This window comes from Hevea brasiliensis, chromosome 14 (genome assembly GCF_030052815.1).
Source record: "Hevea brasiliensis isolate MT/VB/25A 57/8 chromosome 14, ASM3005281v1, whole genome shotgun sequence".
NCBI classification, from domain to species: Eukaryota; Viridiplantae; Streptophyta; class Magnoliopsida; order Malpighiales; family Euphorbiaceae; genus Hevea; species Hevea brasiliensis.
In genome coordinates this window covers 77,122,662-77,148,384 of record NC_079506.1, presented here as the reverse complement: position 1 = coordinate 77,148,384, position 25,723 = coordinate 77,122,662, and the positions used below count along the sequence as shown (strand labels likewise).

At 33.9% G+C, this 25,723-nt stretch overlaps 1 protein-coding gene across 3 annotated transcripts; it reads left to right on the top strand.

The window, feature by feature from the left end:
• Window positions 1–1,792: 1,792 nt before the first annotated feature.
• On the top strand, window positions 1,793–22,369 carry LOC110633884 (serine/threonine-protein kinase CTR1). 3 transcript variants are annotated; one of them, XM_058133294.1, is made up of 15 exons: window positions 1,793–2,271; window positions 3,070–3,371; window positions 3,453–3,597; window positions 3,858–3,961; window positions 7,665–7,873; window positions 8,473–8,838; window positions 8,974–9,014; window positions 9,119–9,187; window positions 9,338–9,438; window positions 9,551–9,635; window positions 14,882–14,980; window positions 19,793–19,861; window positions 19,995–20,126; window positions 21,806–21,900; window positions 22,090–22,369. In XM_058133294.1, exons 1-15 carry the CDS (start codon window positions 2,047–2,049, stop codon window positions 22,187–22,189), a joined length of 2,142 nt encoding a protein of 713 aa, XP_057989277.1. In that variant the 5' UTR covers window positions 1,793–2,046; the 3' UTR covers window positions 22,190–22,369. The 3 variants fall into 3 exon arrangements, 2 of the variants coding, with proteins under 2 accessions (XP_057989277.1, XP_021638386.2); XM_021782694.2 differs by lacking the exon at window positions 14,882–14,980 and having other exon boundaries at window positions 1,799–2,271; XR_009142976.1 differs by lacking the exons at window positions 19,995–20,126; window positions 21,806–21,900; window positions 22,090–22,369 and adding an exon at window positions 18,389–18,798 and having other exon boundaries at window positions 1,799–2,271.
• The last annotated feature ends 3,354 nt before the right edge of the window (window positions 22,370–25,723 follow it).

The following is a 25,723-nucleotide window of genomic DNA, read 5'->3' as shown; positions in this document are numbered from 1 at the left end:
AAACAACTTTCATGCTTCCGCTCATTCAGTATAAGCATGCATAAATAGTTAAGCATGTATTTAAAAGAACTGTAAAGTAGGTTCTACCACCTCAAGCAATGGTATTTCAATTATACTCACTTCTAAATGAGCTTCTAGGCCCTTGGTCATGCCTTTGATTCTTTAGTTCGAAGTTTATAAGAATGGATTAAAGGGTCTTTAAGCATAGGGTTTAACTGAATTATGTACAATTTCATATTATAGGTAAGACCATGTTCGGTGGCCAAAGGATGTACTTTCAGTTGCCAAAAGTGCCATGCATTGTTTACATTACTATTCACATAATTCATATGCCAAAAATAGACATTAGAAGATTGAACTTGGGTTTTCCAAAACCTTTTCCTTAATCCAATAACTTGATTCTAACCTTCCAATCTCAACATTAAGCCTCTAAATTCTCATCATAGCCATACTTAGCAACCTCAAACCTCAAACAATAAAGTATGTCTTAAATAACATAAATCCATTAATTACTTTGAAGGTTAACAAAACTCCAAACCATATAGTTTTACTAAACCATTTAATCTTTCTAACCAACTTTCACTTATATATGGTTTAGAAAGTCAATAGAGAGATCAGATGAAGTGAGGAAACTCACCTTCGACTACAGTTTTGCAAGAAAAATTTATTTATCCAAAAACTCGTATTTAAATCTCTTGAAGAAATTAAAAGGAAGAAAGAGTTCACCAAACTTGCAAAGGGTTTTAAGCGTCTCTAGGTTTGGGTGATGTTTTGGGAGAGAGAAATTGGGAAGAGAAAAGAGTGGAACTAAAGAAGAATAAGAGAGGAAAGGAGGAGGGTTAGGTAAGTTGGGGAAATGGGCAAAATATCTACTACCCAATCTTATATATCTTGTTTGGGGACTTTTGGTGGTCAAATATTAACTTTTGGCAGTCGAAAGTCCTTCTGGCAAACAATTCTAGATTAATCACTCCCTCAGAATTTGCATTCTAAAATCTTATTCTCACATCTACACCAGCACCACCCACTTCTAAAATCTTCCACCACCTAAGGTCCAGAAAGATATTCAGTTTTCGAATGCATATTTTGTCTAGCCCAGATAGCAAGCATTAAATTGGGATTTTTGATAGTTACAAGCTGTTATAATATAATCTAAGAATGCTAGTGCTTTCTAATGGCTAACCTGTGTTGGAGAGCTTAAATAGGGTGAGGATGGGCTATGGAGGTGTTGATGGTAGTGATTTGAGAAAGAGTGGTTAGAAATGGTGAAAAAGAGAATGTGTTATGAGTTGAGGGATACCATTGGAGTCCATAGGTAGAGAGAACAAGGGGTAGGAGAAAGATAGTAAAGAAAGAAATTAATTATAAAATATTATTTTAATTAAATTTTTTATAAGTATCAATTAAAGAGAGAACAAATATAATTTTTTAATTAAACAAGTGTTACATCAATAAAAATAATTTAGAAATCTACTATTAAATGTCACAAAATTCTTACATTAATTAATTAAAAATAAATGTTTTATATTATAAGCTGAAGTTAAAATACCTTGTTATTACACACCCTCAAATTTAGGTACATATGTGAAATTTACCTAAGCATAACATAACCAATCACAGAAGTCGAATAATCCTTCAAAGCTACACCCAACTGTACTGGATGATTACCCATACACTATCCCCACCGCATTTGGTTCATTGAATCGGGCAGAATCCCATTTCATTCGGTTGGCCCCACCAACGCCCGCAATATAATATAATATATATATGTGTGTGTGTGTGTGTGTGTGTGTGGGTGTTGTGAATTCCTTCCTTTCTTCTTTCATTCTCTCTCTGTCTCTCTCTCTCCTGCTTTTGTCTTCGATTAAAGATAGCAAGATTCTGATGGTCATCAGTCGCTCTCAACTCTCAAGAGATCAGAATATAATCATTTGTTTTCTTTAGCTTCATTTTGAAGTGCTCCTTCATTTTGTTCCGGTGGCTGTTGCTGTGGATTGGGAGCGGAGAGTTTTTTTTTTTTGTGTACTTTTTCCCCTCTTTTTTTAAATGGAGTACGGTTGCCGGGAAACGACGGCGGGGAAGACCAAAACGGAGACGTTTAATAGCTGGGCGCAGCAGACGGAAGAGAGTTATCAGTTGCAGCGGGCGCTAGCTTTGAGATTGTCTTCTCAAGCAGCTTTAGCTAATGATCCAAATTTCTTGGTTTTCAAATCCGATGATCGTTTTGATTCTTTCTCTGATTCCGCTGAAGCTGTTTCTCATCGTTTTTGGGTATGCGATTAATTCAGATAGTTTTTGAGCTTTTTAATTGATTTTGTTTTAGCTTTTTAATTGATGTTCTTGGTTTATCTGGCTATATTAATTTTTAGCTTGCATTTCTGTAGTTTATTGTTTACATAGTGCTTTGTTTGGACAGTGGAATGGCATTCAATTGAACGGTCATGTATAGCTGTTCTTAATTTTAGTTCAAAATTTAAATGTTAGAATGGTTGATATTATTTCGTGGAATAGCTATTCCATAATATCAAATGTAATTTTAATCATCTAACAGAGCTGAATGGCTAAATAGTATCATATGGCTGACCTAACTAGTTTGGGATTAAAGCTTAGTTGTTGTTGTATACTAGTTTGGGATTAACTTAGTTGTTGTTGTTGTATAAAATAGATATTTTTTTACAAATTTATGGGATATGAACTCCACAAATAAATGAAGAATATCTATAATGAAATATTGGGTATGATGTAAGTGAATGTAATATAATGTAGTCAAATGTATATCTAATTGGATTTTGTATTGAATTTTTTTTTGATTGGGTTCCATTATTTCAATTACATTCTATTAAAGACACACTTATTTGTTTTTCATTCCTTTCAAGTTCCGTCGCCATTCACCTATGCGTTAGATCAATAGGCACCGTCCTCCTTCTTCCTTTCTTTTTTTTTTTTTATTTGTACTTTTTATATAATTTTCCAAACTCTATGGTTATTTGGAACTGCGTTGAAGAATTGTATGTTATATAAATGTACTGTTTATATTTTCCTCTGGTTTCATGTAATCATGTCTACCAGGTAAACGGATGTCTCACTTACTTTGACAAAATCCCAGATGGATTTTATCTAATCCATGGGGTGGATCCTTATGCTTGGACTCTAAGTACAGATCAACGAGACATTGGCCTGGTCCCATCTTTTGAATCCTTAAAGGCTCTTGATCCTTGTGCTGATTTGTCAGTGAAAGTAGTTTTAATTGACAGATTCAGGGATCCTGGTCTGAAAGAGCTACTCAATAGTGTTATTAGTCATTCTAGTAGCTGGTTAACCACAAAAGATGTGATTGTTCAGCTTGCCAATCTTGTCTCTAAGCGCATGGGGTGAGTTGTCTACTGTAACTTTTTCAAGATGAATCTCTGTGTTTTACAATTCTTTTGAATGAGATTCCCCTTTTGTCATAGGGGGGTAACCTCTAGTGGAGAAGAAAATCTTGGTTTATGCTGGAAGGAATGCACTGAAGTTCTGATAAATCGTTTACGATCTGTTGTGATTCCAATTGGAAGCTTACGTGTTGGCCTCTGTGTCCATCGTGCCTTACTGTTTAAAGTAAATGCTGCAATTTATTTTTTTCTGTATATTCTACAACTTTTCATGTTGTCTATGTTAATGTTGCATACCTATTGTTTGTATGTTCAGTAGAGAAGTGCTATGCTTGAGGCTATTTATATCTGCCCTTTAGCTATTCCAATTAAGTTGTCCATAAATGTTTCTTTTGCATGAGCATTGAATAAGTATTTCTTTTTTCATTCCTGGAAAAGTCTATTGAAAAGGCTTAAAGTATGAGTCTTCAATTGTAATTTCCGTAGGTGTTAGCAGACTCAGTTAACTTGCCATGCAGAATTGCTAAAGGCTGCAAACATTGTAGAGCTGATGTTTCTGCTTCTTGTCTTGTACTGGTTGGTAATGAGAGGTATGTAGTGTTTGCTATATATTTATTGGCTTACTACATCAGAGTTGTAAATTATTTGGAGTCATGAGAGCATAAAAGGCTTCAGTTTTGCAATGCCAACAGACCTAAAAATTCGAGGTTTTTACTATTTAAATGCGAATAAGTTAGAAAAAAATAGATATATGATAGGTTTTGGGATTTCACTTTTTTTTTTGTCCCTTTTGTTTTCTCCCTTAATTAGTATATAAATTGGCTTAGCTTATTTTTGAATCCTTGCAAAACTGGAGAAAAAAAAAAAAAAACCTAAACAAATGAAGAAAGGGGCACTTTAGTACTTTTCTGTGCAAGTGTAAATAAAATTGAAGATCATCATACATGGTGATACCACACTTTTAAGTGGTACTAGAGAACTTTTGAGCAGATTTATTCTTTGAGATCTATATATAATAAAGTACATGAAACTATTTTATAATTCACACTGTAGGAGCTGTCCATTAAGCTGCTTGCTTAAATTGGTGACTGACATAGTTATTAAAGGCTTAAGGCACACTAAGGCGCCAAAGTGCTCTGGAGCCTAGGCACAAGGTGCAAGGCGCAAGGCGCAGGCGCAAGCCTGAGTCAGGTAAGGCGCAAAAATTAAAAAAAAATTATTAAAAATTAAAAAAATTATAAATACTCTATCACAGTTATGTAACATAAAACTACATAATAATAACTAATAAGCATTCAAGTAATAATAATTTTGCAATTCAAAAGAGGTAAAAATAAACTACTAAAAGTTAAAGAGTCAAAGACACTAATAAATTACTTAAAAGTTAAAGTTTAATAAACTAGTAAACTAGAGACAAGGAAATTAATAATTTATAATTATATTAATCATATTTACCTAATAGCAAGTAGCAATAATACGATATACAAACTAATTTATAATACCATAATCTAACTATAATAATAGATATTAAATTAATAATTTTGATAACATATTTATGACTCAATTATAATATTTCTAATAATTTATAATAAAACCTAATAGCAATTAGCAATAAGAAAATGAACCCAATTTAAATCAATCATAAAACTAAAAACTAATAACTAATAAGAAATTTAGAGTAATGGAATTAGCATCTTAAGTCTCAACAAATGGATATCACATGCCAAATTGTCAACATTCTTTCACATTCACACTAAATAAAATCACTAATTTAGACAATAATAAAAAAAAAACAGCATATGGCATATTAGCATGACAGAAGGAAAAAAAAAAAAAGAGCACGACGAAACAGAGAAATAGAGAGAGAGAGAGAGAGAGAGAGAGAGAGAGAGAGAGAAGAAGGCCCTGCCATGGACGAGAGAGAGAGGTAGAGAGAGAGAGAGAGAGAGAGAGAGAAGAAGAAGAAGAAGAATAAGAAGAAGAAACAAGCAAAATTAAAACATACTTGGCTGGAGCTGCTGGAAATCACAGGTTTGGGTCGTCTTCTTCTCCTCCTCCTCTTCCTCCTCCGCTTCTTCTTCTTCTTCTTTGGTATTGCCAACAGACTTTTAAAAGAAATCCTAGAATCCCTCTTTTTTTTTTTCTTTTTTTTTTTCCTGTGCCTGGCCTCCTTTGGGCGCGCCTTGGTGAGGTGCTGCGTCTTTCTTCCCTTCTGGCGATGCCTGCTGCACCTGGTGTGCCCTGCGCCTGAGGCGCGCCTTTGATAACAGTGGTGACTGATGATAAAAAATTGGAATGACAAAAAAAATTCTTAGTTTGGTGTTTATTTGTTTAGAAGGAAACGTGGCTATTGTATGGGGAGACCCCAAGCTGGACATAGTAATCAGGGGTTTCACCAAACAAAACATAAAAAGATGAGTGAATATGGAGTTTCTGTTTGACATCAAACCTATTTTTACTTACACATTAGGCAATTAGTCAAACTGCAAGGAAACAAAAAATAATGAGTATTATCACATCCTGTGAATTGAAATTCCTAGAATGGAAGAAAGCTCAAATTTGCCCATGAGCTTTTAGTCCGTGTTCAAATAAGCCCATTCTTAATTTTTGATTCAATTAACCTAAAACTTTTGATTTAAGTCCAAATCTACCCAGTTTTTTTTTTAAATAATAATATTTTTAATTTTTAATAATAAAATATTAATTTTTACATTTTTAAATGTTAAAAATTATTTATCATATTTAATAAAAATTAAAAATAAAAAAAAATTAAGAACAAAAACTCTGAATTCTTCACTCAACATGAAAATCAAGAACATCAGATAAATCAACCTAGATTTGAACAAAAGAACATCAAGAACTAATACCCCAGAAAATCACCAGGAACACCACGAGCACACTCCTTCAAACCCAGAACACCAGAAGAACACAACCTAACAATTAGTACACAAAAGGCATCCAAGCACATAGATCTCCATTAGAAACTGACTTTGATTTGAAAACAGAATATCAATGAACTAGCAATGGGAGAATATTTCACGAAAATAGATTTTAGTCAAATCCCATCTTACCCCAATCTGTTCAAGGAGAGAAGAAGGCCCTGTGACTTGGTAGAACTACGAAGCCAGCCTTGAAGGAATGATATTGAGGAAGATGGGGGAGCTGCAAGCAATGGTGCGAAGATTGGGATATGTGGAGGAAAGGGCATGATGGTGGTCTGTTGTGGGAAGAATCCTTCCCTTCATCTGAAAAATGGTGATTTGGTATGGATTGAGTTGCTGAGATTAAGGAGAAGATGCGTGGTGGTGATTGAGAATAAGGATTTGAGATGAATGTTCTTCTTGGATTTGAATGAATGAAGCCAATTTGTTTCTTTTCAGTACTGAAAGTTTCTTTTCTAGTTGAATCAGGGTGATTTGTGTTTGGATTTTTGGATTGAATTACTGGGTTCGCTTGATAGGATTCTTAGGGTTCTTTATGTGTTTTATTTTTGAAATTTTTATTTTGATTAAAAATAATAAATAAATTTTTATATTTAAAAATTAGAGAAAATAATATTTTATTATTAAAAATTAGAAAAAATATTATTTTAATTTTTTGTCAAAAGCTGGGTGGATTTGGACTTAAATCAAAAGGTTTAGGTTAATTGGGCCAAAAAATTAAAAATTGGCTTATTTGGACATGGGCTAAAAGTTCAGGGGTAAAATTGAACTTTCCTCCTTCCCATAATCCATGTTAAGTTTATACAAGTAAATGACTTGGAGTTCAAGAGTTAGAAGGGGCACATGAGCCACATAATTACCAATAATCAACCACTCATTTTTGGGTATAATTGGCTCCAACTAGAACTTGAACTTGAAAACTCATAGCCCTTGAGATGACTCCACTCTTTAATTAAACATTTTTCAGCTAAGTTTTTCCTACTTGTAGAATCAGGATTGGTTTTTTTTCTTTTTTTAATTTTCTTCTTTTTTTTTTAATGGTGAGGTGCTTGCTCTACTTCATGTTAATTTAGTTAATTTCTGTCCAAAAAGTTAGCAAGCAAATTTACGTGTGTAATTGCTGCTGTGAAAGGATGTACGAAGAATTATCACTTCTCTTCACGTTGTCAGCTCTTCAAAATTTCTGTTAGTCTTTTTGTAGGCTGAATATCCAATCTATTGTAGAATTTGCTATTATAGTTAGACTTTGTGGTAGCTCAAAACTCAGCATTTGATAACATGGCAGGCTATTGGAGTTGTAGATGTCTGAGTTAATCTTGTAGATGTCTGAATAATCTGCATATGTTTCCAGGGAATATTTGGTTGATTTGTTTGGGAAGCCAGGAATGTTAAGCCAGCCTGATTGCTCACTTAATTGTACTTCTTCAATTTTAGTTTCTTCACCTTTATCTCATCCGAGTTTTAAACCTATCCAAACAGCTGAGGATTTCAGGACATTTGCCAAACTATTTTTCTTTGACGGCCAGTCACTTAATCTTGCATTTGATGACACTATCTCAGGTGATTCCTCGCCATTTCTTACATAAATCCTTGTAATATGTTCACATCTATCATTGATTGTTATTGTCTGTTTGTTCACCTCTTAAAATGAGAAGCATATCTTCCACTACTGTTTTCCATGTCTGTCTGCTTTATTTCTGAACAGCCTACTCAACTCCATTTCAATATTGGTTGAGACGTGGAGTAGTTATCCTGTGTCCGCAAATTGTCCGTCAGTTATTTGCTTGTATGGTTATATGATTGTATTGGTAGAACAAGTTGCTGGTGGTGAACTAAAATGATGCTTTGGATGATATACAGTTTGTGGAAAATCAAAAGAAGAATAAATTGTTCCATTGTTATTGAATTTTATCTTGTTATAAAATTATTTATATGTGTATAGAATTGGAAACAGAATACACAGGAGGAAATATGCTGATTATATTTTCTTATGAATCATATCAACATGGTGTCTTCCCTCATATGTCATGCATCTAATTTTCCAAAGAAAATGCTATATGTGAGTTATTGAATACATGTTTACAGATAGCAAGATTAAATGACTTACAGTCCATTTCATGTTGCATTACTGAATTTGGAGTTGATTTTCATCATCACAGGCACGACTACTGATCATGATGAGAAAAGTAGTCAAACACTCATTAAAGATAACAAGAACCTTTTACCCATTTCAAGCAACAACCATGCAGCTCCACCACCTCTGCTCAAAAGAGTTACTGTGAACATTACCCATGGCAAGGATCGTGGTGTTCTAAACTCATCCGATGAATCAGATAACCTAGCAAAAGGTCCAATTCCACTAGGTTCTGTTTTCTCCAATCCAAAATCTGACGCATCTAATTATCAGTTGTTCTTGCAAGCAAACAAGTCATTTGTGAATAAATCAAGTAGTGAACTTCACCTTGAAGAGGATGATTTGGACATTCCATGGAGTGAACTTGATTTGAAGGAGAAAATTGGAGAAGGTATCTTCTTGTTTGAGCAACTACATATTGTAGTAACGATTGACAACAAGAAATTCCGTTGATGCATGTGTTTAAATTTTAGTTTCGAATTTTATATGAGAATATATTTTAAGAATGCTGAATTATGCTTCTCAGGTTCATTCGGAACTGTCTATCGTGCTGATTGGCGTGGCTCAGTAATCATTTTTGCTTTTGTTTTGTTGCCACTTTTGGATGCATAGTTAATTCTGATGCTTTATTTTTAGTGTATCTTCTTTAACATTGAGCATGTCAATGTTAGGATGTCGCTGTCAAAATTCTGATGGAGCAAGATTACCATGTGGAGCGCTTCAATGAATTTTTGAGTGAGGTAAACTTAAAATAGTTTATGCTGTCTAAGAATTGGTACAACGTTGAGAAAAGGATAAAATTTCAGCTCTTTCATTTTGGAGTAAACATTGTCTGTTTTTATGTATTCTTGTTTTCTAGTTGAACTTAACTGCAATAATTTGTTTATTAGGTTAAAATCATGAAACGTTTGAGGCATCCAAACATTGTTCTCTTTATGGGTGCTGTTACTCAGCCTCCTAATTTGTCCATAGTTACAGAGTATTTATCAAGGTATTAAGAATCTATGTGATTATTTTGGTAGATATTTCTGCCTTCATCCTTTTATTTTAAGGAGAATGCATCAAATTTAGTGTAAAAGTGAATAATTTGCTTTGGACTACAGGGGTAGCTTGCATAAACTTTTGCATATGCCTGATGCTGGATTGATACTGGATGAGAAACTGCGCTTAAAAATGGCATATGATGTGGTATGCATTTATTTCCTATTGCTAACGTTTCTATATGAAGCAAATGGAATCTTAGTTGAGCAACTACTAGGGAAAATTTTGGAACCTAATTTTTCTTACTGTAGAAAGAGATGATTCTCCTTAATTTCAATTAATCTGTACATGGGTATATATATACAATTGATTCCTATAATTGTGTTCTATTAATTAGGAAGAAATCCTAAATAAGAAATCCTAAATAGGAATACAGAATATAGACTGTACAGAGAAATAATATAGTGATTGACTTTCCATAACACTCCCCTTCAAGTTGGAGCATAGATGTTAATTATGCTCAACTTGTTACAAATGCAGTCAATCCTAGTTCCATTCAGAGTTTTTGTGACAATATCTCCTAACTGCTCTCCAGTTTTGATGTGTCCTGTTGAGATGATCTGTTGTTGAATCTTTTCACGAACAAAGTTGTAGAAAGAGATGATTCTCCTTAATTTTAATTAATCTATACATGGGTATATATATACAATTGATTCTTATAATTGTGTTCTACTAATTAGGAAGAAATCCTAAATAAGAAATCCTAAATAAGAAATCCTAAATAGGAATACAGAATACAGAATATACAGAGAAATAATATAGTGATTGACTGTCCATAACACTCCCCCTCAAGTTGGAGCATAGATGTTAATCATGCCTAACTTGTTACAAATATAGTCAATCCTAGCTCCATTCAGAGCTTTTATGAAAATATCTCTTAACTGCTCTCCAGTTTTCATGTGTCTTGTTGAGATGATCTGTTGTTGAATCTTTTTACGAACAAAGTGACAATAAATCTCAATATGTTTGGTCCGCTCATGAAACACCGGATTAGAAGCAATATGGAGAGCAACTTGATTATCACACCACAATTTCGCAGGCAGGGAAGTCTTAAAACCTGTCTCATCTAGTAATTGAAGTATTCACATTACCTCACATACTGATTATGCCATGGCTCTGTATTCGGATTTAGCACTAGATCGAGAAACTACACTCTGCTTTTTGCTTCTCCAAAACACCAAATTTCCTCCAACAAAAACGCAATATCCAGTAGTTGACCTCCTGTCAACCTTAGATCTAGCCCAGTCGGCATCTGAAAAACATTCAACATTCAAATGCCCATGATTACCATATAACAAATTTCTTCCTGGAGCGCTCTTCAGATAACACAAGATTTGTTCCAAGGCTTACCAATGAGCAATAGTTGGGGAAGACATAAACTGACTTACCACACTAATGGCATAAGCAATGTCAGGACGAGTGACTGTAAGGTAGTTCAATTTTCCTATCAATCTCCTGTGTCTCTCTGGATCTTCAAACAACTCACTATCCTCTGCTAACAGTTGTAAATTTGGAGTCATTGGTGCACTACAAGGCTTAGCACCTAATTTTCTGTCTCTGTCAATAAATCGAGGATATATTTTCTTTGAGACAAGAAAATACCCTTCTTACTTCTCATAACTTCAATACCCAATAAATACTTTAACAATCCCAAGTCTTTGGTCTTAAACTAGGTTTAGAGGAAGGTTTTAACAGATGAAATACCTGCAGAGTCACTCCCAGTGATGACAATGTCATCCACATAGACTACCAGTAGAATTAGACTAGCCTCAGATTACCTATAAAATACTGAGTGATCACACTTACTCTTTTGCATACCAAATTCCTGTACTGCTTTACTGAATCTCCCAAACCAGGCTCTAGGACTTTGTTTCAAGCCGTAAAGAGACTTCCGAAGCCTACAAACTTTACCTAACTCCCCCTGAGGAACAAATTTAGATGGTTGCTTCATATACACTTCCTCCTGAAGATCACCATGAAGGAAAGCATTCTTGATATCCAATTGGTGCAGGAGCCAATCATATGTAGCTGCTAAAGAGATAAACAAGCGAACAGAAGTAAGTTTAGCTACAGGAAAAAAAGTGTCAGAGTAATCAAGATAACGATTAAGAGTAGGAGAGAAACAGCGGTACCCTTTTTGAAGTCGAGAGTACCCAAGGAAGACACATTTGAGAGACTTCGGATCCAATTTAGTAACCGGTGGACGAACATCACGCACAAAACAGGTACAACAAAAAATACGGGGTTCAATAGGGAATAAAAATTTTGTAGGAAACAAAGCAATATAAGGAATATCCCCATTAAGGACAGAAGACGGCATACGATTGATAAAAAAACACGCCGTAGAAATTGCATCCGCTCAAAAGTATTTAGGAACTTCATATGAAAAAGAAGAGCACGAGTTACCTCAAGAAGATGACGATTTTTTCTTTCGGCCACGCCATTTTGGGATGGGGTATCAACATAGGAAGATTGATGAAGAATGCCATTTTGTGTCATATAAGAATGAAATTGTGCTGAAAAATATTTTTTGGCATTATCACTTCTTAATATGTGCACAGAAATATTAAATTGAGTTTTGATTTCATTACAAAAGGCACAAAAGATAGAAAATAACTCAGAACGATTCTTCATTAAATATAATCAGGTAACACGAGAGTAATCATCAACAAAAGTGACAAAATAATAAAATTCAGTTTTAGAAGTAACAGAACAAGGACCCCAAACATCATAATGAACTAACTGAAAAGGGGATGAAGCCCGTTTATTGACTCTAGGTACAGAAGGCAAACGATAATGTTTTGCAAATTGACAGAACTCACATTCTAGTATTGATAAAGACTGAAACTGAGGACATAACTTCTTCATGGTAGATAAAGAAGGATGGCCCAATCTACAATGAGCTTCAAGAGGTGTTAAGGTACTGGAGCAAACAAGCGACCGTGGTACATGATTTTTTAGAATGTAGAGACCACTTGACTCACGTCCTCTACCAATAATCTGCTTCGTCGTAAGATCCTAAAACAAATATTGGTCAGGAAAAAAGTAAACAGAACAATTTAAGGTACAAGTAAGTTTACTAACAGAAAGTAGATTAAAAGATAATTTTGGTAGACACATAACAGATGACAAAGAAATTGACGAAGTCGGGTTCACAGTTCCAGAACCCATGACACAAGAAGTAGAACCATCAGCTAAAGTAATAGTAGAGGAAGTGAGATTAGACTGAAAAGCAGATAGAAGACTAGAATTACCTGTCATGTGATCTGTTGCACCAGAATCAATAACCCATTTGGATGAGGAAGACACAAGGTATGTAGTGGATTTACCTAACTTAGCGATCGCAGTGACAGGGGAACTGGTAGGCTTTAGAGATGCCTGATACTGGGAAAACTGTGCAAAATCCTCTGCAGATAACAAACAGTTTTCTCAGAGGAAGATATTGTAGAATCCTCTACTGCCATATTTGCCATCTTTGATTGCTGATTTTTCCTCTGAAGTTGCGGACAATTATATTTTGTATGGCCAGGCTCATGGCAATAATAACAAATGATTCATCTTGAGTCCTGATTAGAACTAGCCTCCCCATTACGCTGATTACCTCTGTTGCCTGTAATTCCTCCTCTACTTTCTCTTATATTACTCTGTTGTCCATTTGGATTACGGCTAATAAGAGCACTACTTGCAGGCTGTGAAAATTGAATACTCTCTATGCGAAGGAACCGTGTGAACGTTTCATGCAAAGAGGAAATCTCAAAACTGGAGAGAATTTGAGATTTAGCAGTCTCATACTCTGAAAGAATGCCTGCAAGAAAACTCATAACAGCCAGTTGCTCTCGTTGGGCCTGCTGAACTTTCACATCAGAGCTAAAAGGCAACAATACATTAAGTTTCTCATATACCCTTTTAAAATCCATAAAATAAGTCGTGAGAGACTTATCCTCTTTCTTAACACGATGGAATGCCTTTCAAACATCATAAATACGGGAGACATTCCCTTTACCGGAATACAGAAAATCTAAGTAATCCATCAATTCCTTAACAAATTCACAGTGATTAATTAAACTAATTACCTCACTGTGAATCGAGTTCCGAAACTGCAAAAATAACCGAGCATTCTCCTTTAGCCAAGTTTGTTGTGTATCATCAGTAGGTGGGTTTTTATTAAGGTGATCATCCTTATCAATACTACGCAAATAAACCTTAACAATCTTACTCCATTCTAGATAATTCGAACTATTAAGTTTGTGTTTCGTGATCTTAGTCATCACCGGAATTACATTAGAAATAACATTCTTATTGTCTGTCATTTTGTTGAGATAAAGAAAACTAACCGAAACGCTAATTCAAAGTGCTTACAGCCGCAAATAACTCAAAATCACAAATCAAGCAAATACCGAAATAGGATCTGAGAGCCAAATCTCAGAAGTCCTTTAATGGTGTGCTGGATCAGGCAACAGCACACAGTGGTGAAATGAGGGAGTTGAGGCAACCCCGGCGATGCTGATCGGAGTCGAAACGGCCGGCGGATGCGCCTACACGCGCCGAGGAGTGAAGAAACGACGAGAACCTGAGTTGGGCGCGTGAGCCTCACGCGCTTGGATTTCGGTGACCGGATCAAAGGAGACAGCCGGTCGGCGGCTAAGGTCTCTCCTGAGCCGGGTGGTGAGAACAAATAGTTACCCTAGATAGATGACTTAGGCATAGTTATTAAAGGCACGCCTCAGGCTCACGGCTCACCTGGCTCGAACCTTAGCGACTTATGCACTTAGGTGTGCACCTTTGTTCTAGGCACAAGGTTCTAGAAAAACATGCCTTATTTATTTCCATCTTTAGCTATCACTTTTATTGGCAAAAAGGACTACCATTTAAACTCAAACCAGCAAACCCAATTCAAGATATTTGTCAAAGAAAAAAAAGGAAAAGTATCACATTTATTTGATTTTTATGGATTTTTTAAATCTTTTACTTTGCGCCTCACTTCGCTCAGGCGCGCGCCTACACTTTGCGCATTGCGCCTAGGCTCTAGGACTCCTCTGCGCCTTGATCCTTTAATAACTATGAACCTGGGGTAACAGTGGGTTTCAGTCCAGAAACAGAAAAAAAAAAAAATTCAGATTTAAATTCCTTAATGAACCTGCTCTGATACCATGTAGAAAGATATGATTCTCCTCAATTTCAATTAATCAGTACATGGGTATATATATACAATTGATTCCTATAATTGTGTTCTACTAATTAGGAAGAAATCCTAAATAAGAAATCCTAAATAGGAATACAGAATATAAAATATACAGAGAAATAATATAGTGATTGATTTTACATAACACTTACATATTAGACATGAGTTTATACATTTGTTGTGTTTAGGAGTTGTTTACCACTCTGTACAGGCAAAGGGTATGAACTATCTTCATCAGCTTAGACCTCCCATTGTTCATCGAGATTTAAAGTCTCTAAACCTCTTAGTGGACGGTACATACACGGTGAAGGTTAGTTTTAGAAACTTAACACTCTTGTATTTGCAATCCATTTTTATTTGTCATGTGCATTGCATGTGATAATAAATGATATTTAACATGTAAATGTTTGTGTTAATTATAAAAATAATTGTATTTTTTTATTAATATTTTCTCAAATATTTTTATAGTAATTATAAATCTTATACCCTATCAGAAATTTTATAAAATTAAAACCTCCATTTCTATAACATGTTCTCTCCATCAATTTATCATTACATGATGAGAAAGTATAAGATAATCTTGTTAGAGATTCTAACGCTAATACAAATAGTGTTGACAATAGATTTCACACGACAAATCAAATTCTAATTGAAGTTATGGAACCCACAATATACTAATAATTATGCAAATGACAGTGACACTAAATTATTATTTTATAGCCAATCAAGTTTTGGTTATTGATGTGGACTTGGTGTAACGCAGTTGAATGACAAAAAAGACACACATAGGCGACCCCAACTAGTTTGGGATTAAGGCTTAGTTGGTGGTGTTGTCATCGTCTATAGCCAATCAAAATTCAATGATAAATAAATGTTGGTTAATACTTTGATGATCGTTATTTATTGAATACCTAAGCAGCACGGAAACACTGATACATGGAAACACATAAATAGATACAGGGAAACGACATTTCTCAGAAAAGTGTGAAATGAAAACGTGGGAAAACATGTAGGTATTAAAAATATAGGGGTATATTTATAAGTATTAGTTTTTGATATTGATTTTTTTTTTATTTTGTTAAATTGAAATAAATGGCAAAAACTATTGAAAAGTGAGGAAGAATTTTATTAATGAAAAGGATATGTACAGAAGTGATCTCACATAGCTTATATATACATTAGCTACTTAGAAACTGTTATCAACATAAACAATAAGCAAAATAATCTTACTTTTACAGTGTTTCATAAATAGAGTATGATCTGTATTACTTTGATAGTATTCAAAAGATATCATAGCCTTACTAAATCTATCAAACTATGCTCTAGGTGACTATTTTAGACCATACAACCTGTAAACTTTCCCTTTGGTTTTGTTATCATCAAATCCTGGAGGAATCTCCATATGCACTTCATCTTAAGTCTTCATGCAAAAAAAGCATTCTTTACATCAAATTGCTGTGGGTCCCATTCAAGATTTGCTGCACATAAGGCTCAGATTCTCTAAAGGTAATATCCATACTAACAAAATATTTTCAGGTAGGAGGATGATAGCATTTGTAGCTCTTTTGAGTACCGGAATAACTTACAAATACATATTTAAGAGTTCTAGGTTCTAATTTCGTAACATTTGTTTTGTGGACAATGACACATCCAAAAATTTTTAGAGGGACGGTATAAGAATTATGGCCTTGTAAAACCTCTAAAGGGCTCTTAAAGTTGAGTGTTCTCAGAGGCATTCTATTGATAAGATATGTTGCAGCAAGAATTGCATCCTCCCAATAATGTGTAGGAAGATTCATAATAAGCATAAGAGATCAAGTCATCTCTAATAAATGTCTATTTTTTCTTTTAGACACCCTATTTTGTTCACTAGTATTGACACAACTAGTTTGATGTATTATACCATTCGAATCAAAATAAGCACAAAAAGCACCATTAACATATTATGTGCCTTTATTAGTTCTTAAGATTTTAACCTTAGCATTAAACTGTATGTAAATCATTTTGTGAAACTGCTAAAAGCAAGAAAACATTTCACTTTTTGCTCTTATCAAATAAACCCATGGGAACCTGGTGCAACAATCAATAAAAGTGACAAAACATTTATACCTAAACAAAGAAGTAGTTTGGGTAGATCCCTATGCATCAAAATGAATAGTCTTAAAAGGGACCAAACTTCTATTATCTGTTGAAGGATAAAAATGTCTTGTATGTTTGGCAAATTCACAAACATCACAAATTAGTAAATCTGAGTTGCAATTTCTAAACAAGTTAGGATATAACCTTTTAAAACATGAAAAGATAGATGTACTAATCTCCTATGCCACTAGATAATCTCGTCATTAGCACTCATATACTATCTTAACAAAGTCTCGTTTGCTTCGGGATTTGAGGAACTACAACCATCATCCATAAAATACAGACCATCTCGCAATCTACCACTATCAATTAGTTTTCCTGTTTTCAAATCCTGAAATATGCAATGAGTAGGAAAAAAAATTTAATTTTGCAATTAAGGGCTTGGGAAATGGAATTAACAGATAAAAGATTAATAGGAAAGCTGGGAACATAAAGAACTGAAGTGAGATTCATATTGAGAGTGCATGTAACAGAACCCGTACCCAAAATCGTGGTTAAGGAACCGTTTGCTATATAGACTTTTTTTTTTTCCTGAGCATGGAGAATAGGTAGAGAATTTATTTGAAGAGCCTATCATATGTTTGTTTGCTCTAGAATCTATAATCCAACAAGATTTGTCAAGATTGGCAAGGAAAGCATTACCTGATTTGATAAAATTTGAAGAGCCAATTGTGAAAGATTGAGATTCAAGCCGAGACAGCAAACGCTTTAGGGGTTGAACTTTTTTATTGGAAAAATTTCCAATACATTTGTTCTTTTAGAGTAATCCATTGTTTCAGACATATTCGCTGGTGGTTAGGTGAAGGACAAGAGCTCGGTAGAAGTGCAACACATGAGGAACAATTGAAAAAAGTTGGAAAAAAGGTTCACGTGCTGTGAATAGTGTGTGTGAACCGTGCGCATGAACAGGCATGAACAGTAATAAAGCCAGCCCTAATGAATTGAAAGCTCTGATACTATGTTGAAACTAATGTATGTGAGAGAAATTTCTGTGTTTTTTATATATAAAATTCTTTGTACATGCTTCTATTTATATACAAGTGATTTATCTTAACAAGGAAACTAAGATAAGTAGGAAATATAGTGCAATAGGAAAGAATAATCAAATAAGATCTTAATAATCTGCTAATACAACAAATCAGGGATTTCAACACTTACATATCCATCAGCTACCTAGAAACTAATTATCTAATAAACTAACTAATTGAGTAACATAAGCTTCTACAAGAGTTAACAACCTAACTAATTTTGGTGTGTTTATCATGAGCTAATAAAAACTAAGGAACTGTAAAAATATCCTATCTAATAAACCTTGCAAAAAAATTAAATCAATTAACCAAAATTCTTGGAATGTTATAAAAGAAATAACAACAATAGAAAGAAGAAATCAGAAATTGGACAAAAATAGGGGAAAATACAAATAATAAATTGGACAGAAATATAAAAACGAAATGGGAAAAAAGAAAGAACAAAAACCACAGATTGGACAAAAACTTATGGCAGCCAGCAGGGGATAGGATTGGGATTGGCCAACTCATCCTGAGAAGGAGAAAGTGATCACTGGCTTTTCAAGGGACAGGTGAGAGAAGAAGGGCCTAGGGAGAACAACAGTATCGACTAGCAAGAAAGGAAGGATTTTGGTCTTCAAAGCATGACGGCTCTTCAGAGTCAACGACCTGATGCTGATGATGACAAGCTGGTTTCTGGCAATTTCAAGGACAGGTGAGAGACGAAGGGCCCATGGAGATTGACAGTAGCTACAAGCGAGAAAGGAAGAAGGATTTGGTCTTCAAAATGTGACAGAAGGAAGCTTTCGCTGCTTCGGATTTTTTTTTTTGGCTGACGTGTTTTCAAACAAGAAATGCGCTTCCAGTTTTTCACAATTTGCAGAAACATCCCAGGATGTATCATGTGTGTCCAAGAGTTTACATTTCGGAACCATATCTGAAATGTTGAAACGCTGCTCCAGATGCATTTCCATGCTTCAAGGTTGAATATTGTGTCCATTTTTACTGTTATATATTGATAAATTATTATTATTAAAATAAAATGCAAAATAATAATATAAAATTATTAAAAATTGTAAATTAATTCCTAACTTCAATAAATTGAAAAATGAAAGGTCATTTAAAATATTAGGTTAGATTACTATAATTGAATGCATAGCAATTTTTGAGATCTCATCGCTCCACTTCATAACACAATGAACACAAAGTCATCATCATTTAGTTTTGATTCATTAACTCGAAGGTATACATCAGAAGAAAAATGAAAAGCAAAAAATTTGAGGAAAAGACTTGAGTTGAAGAGCAAGAAAGGAAAAAAAGGAACCTGAAAATGCAGTGATGGATGGTAATTGATTGTTATAAGGGATAGGTAGGTGATTGAAGTGGGAGGTGATAATGGTAGTGGGTGAGTACTTTTTCGGGAAACTTGTCATTTCTGCCCTCTAGGATTTTGTCATATCCTCAAGGAAATGCTATTAATCCCTTTTTCCTTCTTTTAACTCGTTATTCCACATCACATGGTAGCATTTTATTCGTCATAATCCATACCTACCCTTGAATTGTTATCAAATCATATGTCATCAAGTATAAACTGAAATTTATAGTAAATTTTGTAGGTTAATTTAATTGTGTACACACTCTCACTTAATGCTATGGTTAAACCCTTCAAGTTTGAATTTGTATTGTCAACCCTGAATTTACATTTCCAAATATTCTATGGTCAAATAACTGAAGTGGCACATCTCACCCTTAGTTTCTCTCATGACGCTGATGTATTGCACTGATGTTGCTGAAATATTCTAAAGATGTATTGAGGAGTGGAAAATAAACAAAGAAATTAGGATAATTTTGTAGCCGAAAAAATGTACACAAATTATTGTCATCTTTTTTTTTTTCTGAGGATGTTTATATATATGATAAGGATAGGGACACTGACAATTATTGTCTCTTGGAATATGACATATATAATTATCCAGGTTTGTGATTTTGGGCTTTCCCGCTCAAAAGCAAAGTCGTATCTTTCTTCAAAAACTGCGGCAGGAACTGTAAGTTCTACCTTAAATTTAATAAGTTATTTGGTGTCGCATTTCACTAATTGTTTGTTATAAAAATGGAATATCTAGTTTTTGTGTTCCAATTCAAGCACTAAAATCTCTGGTTCTTGCTCCTTTTCTTTAGCCTGAGTGGATGGCACCAGAAGTTCTCCGCAATGACCCATCAAATGAGAAAGCAGATGTTTACAGCTTTGGTGTAATCTTGTGGGAAATTATGACCCTTCAAAGGCCTTGGAGAAATTTAAATCAAGCACAGGTTTTTTTTTTAATATTTTTTTTATCTATTAACATGCTGCATGCAAAACAAATAATTCGGGAAAACATTGAGAATTGGATTGTGTTTGTCAATTAATATTTGTGAACTTGACGAACAATGGATGCTAGTCTTCAGAGGACAATGTAATATAAATTTAGTTTTCCTAAAAAATAAAATCTATAAATTTAGTTTTCCTAAAAAATAAAATCTATGGTATGATGGCTGTTGGTTTTTCCTCATTGAGGAAGTTCTGACTGGTGTTTGCCAATATGAACACCATAACTGACTTTGACTGTTTAGTTCTACATTAGCATAAAAGGATAATACTATTTCACTGCTATATTCGACACTTTTTACATAATGTTATCCAGTTTAAATGAATGAAACTTCTGTCTGATTCTGTTCTAAGGGGAAAGAAAAAGAAAGAAAATAATGGTGAAGGGAGTGGACTGGAGGGAATCGAAGTTTGATCTATGTTTATTTATATAGGGAATGTTAATTGACATTAAGACAAGGAAATATCCAGTTCATTAATTGAAAGCTAAACATTGCACTTGGCTTAAAGCAAAGGTTGTGAAAGCTCGCCTATTTTGTGAGCAGAGTCTGGGGACCACAAAAGAATTTCACTTAGCATCCTCTTTCTTGGTTCTTTTTATTGCAGAATTTTGCTGGGTTAGACCGAACATTTTATAGTGAACCAAAGAGGCTAGAACCCCCACTAGACATTTTCTAATGATGAATCCTTGGTACATTGGAAGTTTCATCAAGTTAAGCAGTCTATTCACGTTGGTTTGTTTCTATGGAATGCCAGATCATTTTTGATTTGTAGCTGATGTTGGATTGCATTTCAAGGGTTTGCCTACAATTGGGAGCTGCAAGTTTTACTCAGAAACAAGATTTAGATGTCCATTTGGTGTTTCTTTTGGCCAAGTTACCTAAGTATTGAAGTTCTGAATATCAAGTGGAATCATGAATGCTGATATAGAATGGCATTCAGCAAAGGAATTAGAATACGGTACATTGATAGGTACTCAGCAGGGACAGGTAAGTGAAGGGAGCAAAATGGATGGAGAAGGCTCTAGAAATAATAGACAGTTGGAAATGAAGGGCAAGATGGTTAGTTTGTTAGAGGGAAATGTGGAGGTTGAGTGCATGGGGAATGACAGCTGGCAAAGAGGGTATGAAGAGTATAAAGAGATGAAGAATGTGTGGGGAAAGACATCTGGAAATTCTGATATATTTCTCTGGTTAGAGGGACAGAGATTTTCTCTGTACGGGAATTCTTTCCTGGGGGCTCTTGGCAGCCATTGTTAGCCACGGTTATCCTGTTCTATTGTCTTCTTCAATTTTTCTTGTTATGTGAACACTGTATTGGAAGGTTTTATGTGAAAGATGCACTCTTTAGTTGAGAAAACCTGATTGTAAGGGCTGTCTGCCATTTTCAGTTCAATAGGAATCTTCAGTTCTTCATTTTCAAAATCTCAATTTACATTTCAATTTCTCCTAAACTTTATCATATATGCTCTCAAAACATAAAGGAAGAATGGGCACATAAACCAATTTGAACATTGTCTATAATTGTTTAGAAACGCGCATGTATGCTAGGGACATTCCAATATTCATCAATAATTTTATTGATGAGAAAAAGCTGAATGGGTAGACATTACATCATCTTGCAGGTTGTAGCAGCTGTTGGTTTCAAGGGTCAGAGGCTTGAAGTTCCAAACAATGTAAATCCTTCAGTGGCTGCCCTAATTGATGTCTGCTTGACTAGGTAAGTGGGTATTCCTGATTCTTTTATGTGCTATGAATGTTTAATGCCATGAAGTCGGTTTTTTTAAAAAAAAAGAAAAAAAAAAAAAGAAAACTGTCCAAGATAAGATATTGATCAAGGACAATGCGCGCTACATTGGTGTCTCATTCTCCTCTCCTACATTCTAACTGTGGCTTGTTTTTACTGCAGTGAGCCTTCCAAACGTCCATCGTTTTCATATATCATGGAATCTCTACACAAATTGATCAAAAACTCCGTTTCTCAATCACTTAATGTGCATGTTCGGTGACAAAATCTATTGGAGTGGAACTCCAATAAATTATTTATTCTTATACAATATGCCATCCATTTGATGATCATCTGGTTTATCTTTCAGGTGCGCTTGTCTTTGTATAAATGGATGTTAAATTAAATCATCTTTTCTGGTATCTATGGCTTACATGTCTGGCAATTTGCCTTTGGAGCTTCATATATCTGATCTCTCAATATGCATCTACATCTCAAGTCTTAGTCCAGGATATTCAGATAAATGATCATCTAGTTTAATTGATTTTCTCAAGAATCTACACACACCGTGAACTTCTAATTGATTTCTTTAACAGTCTTTACAGTCCACACGGTTAAATTTTGATAATTATCCCTGAACTTATCTAGTTGTAATAGTATAGTCCCTTAACTTAAAACTGTAATATAAAATCCCATCAACTTTCAAATTTTGTACAGTAAAATCTCTCTAACCTCCAATTATCAGTTTTTTATCTGGATAGTTCCAGTACAGAGCTTAGTCAGTAGTTCTCTTTTTTCTCTCAAGCCATGTATAAATTGAATCCTTTTTCTCTCTATAGACAGAATAATTTTTCATACATAAAGAGAATAATTTTACACTTTACATAATAGAGGAGAGAGAAATGCTGACTAATCGCTATGTGGGAGCTACTCACGTTAGTTTCTAACTGAAAAAATCAGTAATTGAAAGTCAGAGGGATTTTACTGTGCAAAATTTGAAAGTTTAGGGAGGTTTTATGTTACATTTTAAAGTTAAAGGACTATAGTGTTACAACTATATAAGTTCAAGGATAATTATTGAAATTTATCCCAGTCTACACATGTTATTCTTCTGGAAACAGTGCAGAATGGCATAATTTCAGCTGCTTTCAGCTACTCTAGCACATGCTGTTAAGCAATTTGGACCTCTGAAAACGTTATTACTTGAACCCCAGTGGCTTTATGAATCAACATTACATTCCATAAATGTGCTATTGGTGTGCATTTCAATCGAATTGATTTTAATGTTGGCGTTGTTTCCCTAATCTATTTTGGCTTCTTACAAATACTAATTATCCTTTCTGAATCTTTTGCTGAAGTACTTTTTTTTGCCTGACACGAAGAAAATACTATTGTTATTAGTGGAAATTCTTCAAGATAATATATATAAGATGCAGAATTTGTCAAGCACTACACGTCAAATAGCATAGAAATGTGAAGTCAAGTTTAACTTCATTCTGTAGTTGACCCATGGTGCTAAATGCTAGTACTTTGATGTTCTGACATTGTATTTGCGTGCATTATGGTCTTGTTGGATCAGCTTGCATAATCAGTGAAGTGCCTATGATTATTAATTTAGGTTTTTTTTTTTTGGCAAAATATTTTCTTGGAACACATTTTTTATATTTTTTGTGTTTGGGGCATTTAGAAAAATGATCAATGAAAAATTACGTGATTTTTTCTCTTGAAAAAAAAAATCATTTTTTTGAACTTTAATAATTTTATTAAAATATGAAAATACTTATATATGTATAACATAAATACATATCATTAGTTTAATGTTCAATCAAATATTGAAAAATTTTCTTAGAAAATAATTTTCATGGAGGGCATTTTACATATATTACATTATTTATTATTATTTATGGAACAACGGAAGCAGAGGTAAAATTCAGCCTGCTGCTGGTTCTGGACCAATGTTACCTAAAACATTGCCCCTCCCTCCGAAGTGTTCCAGAACGTAAAAATGGCATATTCAAATTTGATCCCTTTCATATATAGAAGTTATCTTAAAATTCTACATCTTTATCCATAAACTTTATTTAATTAAAATTGGTTTTTAATTTGAAATTTTCCTATTTAAATTGCACTCTATTACTTAAATTTTAAAATTTTAATTACATTTTAATTGGTTAAAATTTCTAAAAAACATTAAACATTCGATAAATATATCTATCTCTGTTAAAAAAAGCCGCTATATATAGTGTGGATCCTAATTAGTATAATTCTGTGTACTGGGACACTAAACAGTGTTCCAATTAAGCCTATTCCTTGGGTATTATATACCTAGGAAAGTACTGTATCCTATGTCCATATTTGTCCCGCGAACCAAAGCAAACTACAAATTAGGTAACACTGTTCTGGACAAGTATGTATGTGAGGCTGCAGGCCGTTTATCTTTGTACACTAAAATTAGTCTCTTTACAAAATAGAAGTAAGGCTGTATATATCAATTTTTCCTAGAGCTCCACAATTATGAGACACTTTGTGCACTGAATCGCCCTTTGACATGTTATTACAATTGTTACTGTGATGTTTCTCTAGAGCTTGTGATTGAGTCATTGATCTTGACTATTAATGTTTATTTTATCTTGTGTTCAAATTAAACAGGCAAAACATTTTCTTGAAGGGCATGATTGAATTATTCTTTGAGCATACCCATTACTTTGCACTTTTTGGGAATGTTGACTTTAGCTTATTTTCAATTTTTTGTTTAAATTAATCTAGAATTTTCAGTTGTACCTCAATTTAGTTCAAATTAAAATTGCTAAGCTAAATGTTTTAGTTTCTTCAACTCAACTCAACTAAGCCTTTATCCCAAAAATTTGGGATCGGCTATATTGATTCGCTTTCTCCACTCTGAACGATTTTGGGTTAAATCCTCACAAATATGTAATGCTTCTAGGTCATGTTGTACTACTCTCCTTCAAGTCAATTTAGGTCTATCCCTTTTTTTCTTTATATCCTCTAATCTAATGTGCTCTACTTGTCTAACTGGAGCCTCCGTATGTCTACGCTTTACATGATCAAACCACCTCAATCTCCCTTCTCTCAACTTATCTTCAATTGGCATCACTCCTACCTTTTCTCTAATACTCTCATTACGGACTTTATTTAGTCTAATATGGTCACTCATCCACCTTAACATTTTCATCTCTGCAATAAAAAGTTGAATGAAAATTTTAGACTAATTTGAACAAAAAGTTGAAAAATTAGCTAAATTGAACATTAAACCTAAAATTTATGGACTGATTTGAACAAAGTTAATTTTGGAGTGATTCAATAAGGAAATTGCTACTTTATAAAATGAGTTTTCGCCTTACGTCATATAGATGACGAATTTAAATGTTTGAAGTTGAAGAATTTTCAAAATAGATTAGCAAATGAATATAACAGGCTGCTGTAGTCGATTTTGTTGGGTTGAGGCTTAGGAAGGGAATAGGTATTATCACACTGCAAGAAGTTTAGCGTTTACAAGCTGCTAGCTGCAGGTTAATCTTTGCTAAATTTGATTATTATTATTATTATTATTATTATCCTTAAAGTACACGGTTTCTCACACTCGACTTAAGAATGGTATTTTGATAAAATCTTTTAAAAAATAATAACTTCAAGATTCAAACTCCTAATTTTGCAGATAAAATTCGTTTGAAAATCAGCTTCAGCTAACTCCATGTCACTGACTTGACCAATTATTTGTTGTTGTTTTATAAATTATTCTAAGGGATTATCAATGTTTGAATGTCACTTTTTTGCAATACAAGTCAGACATTTGCCT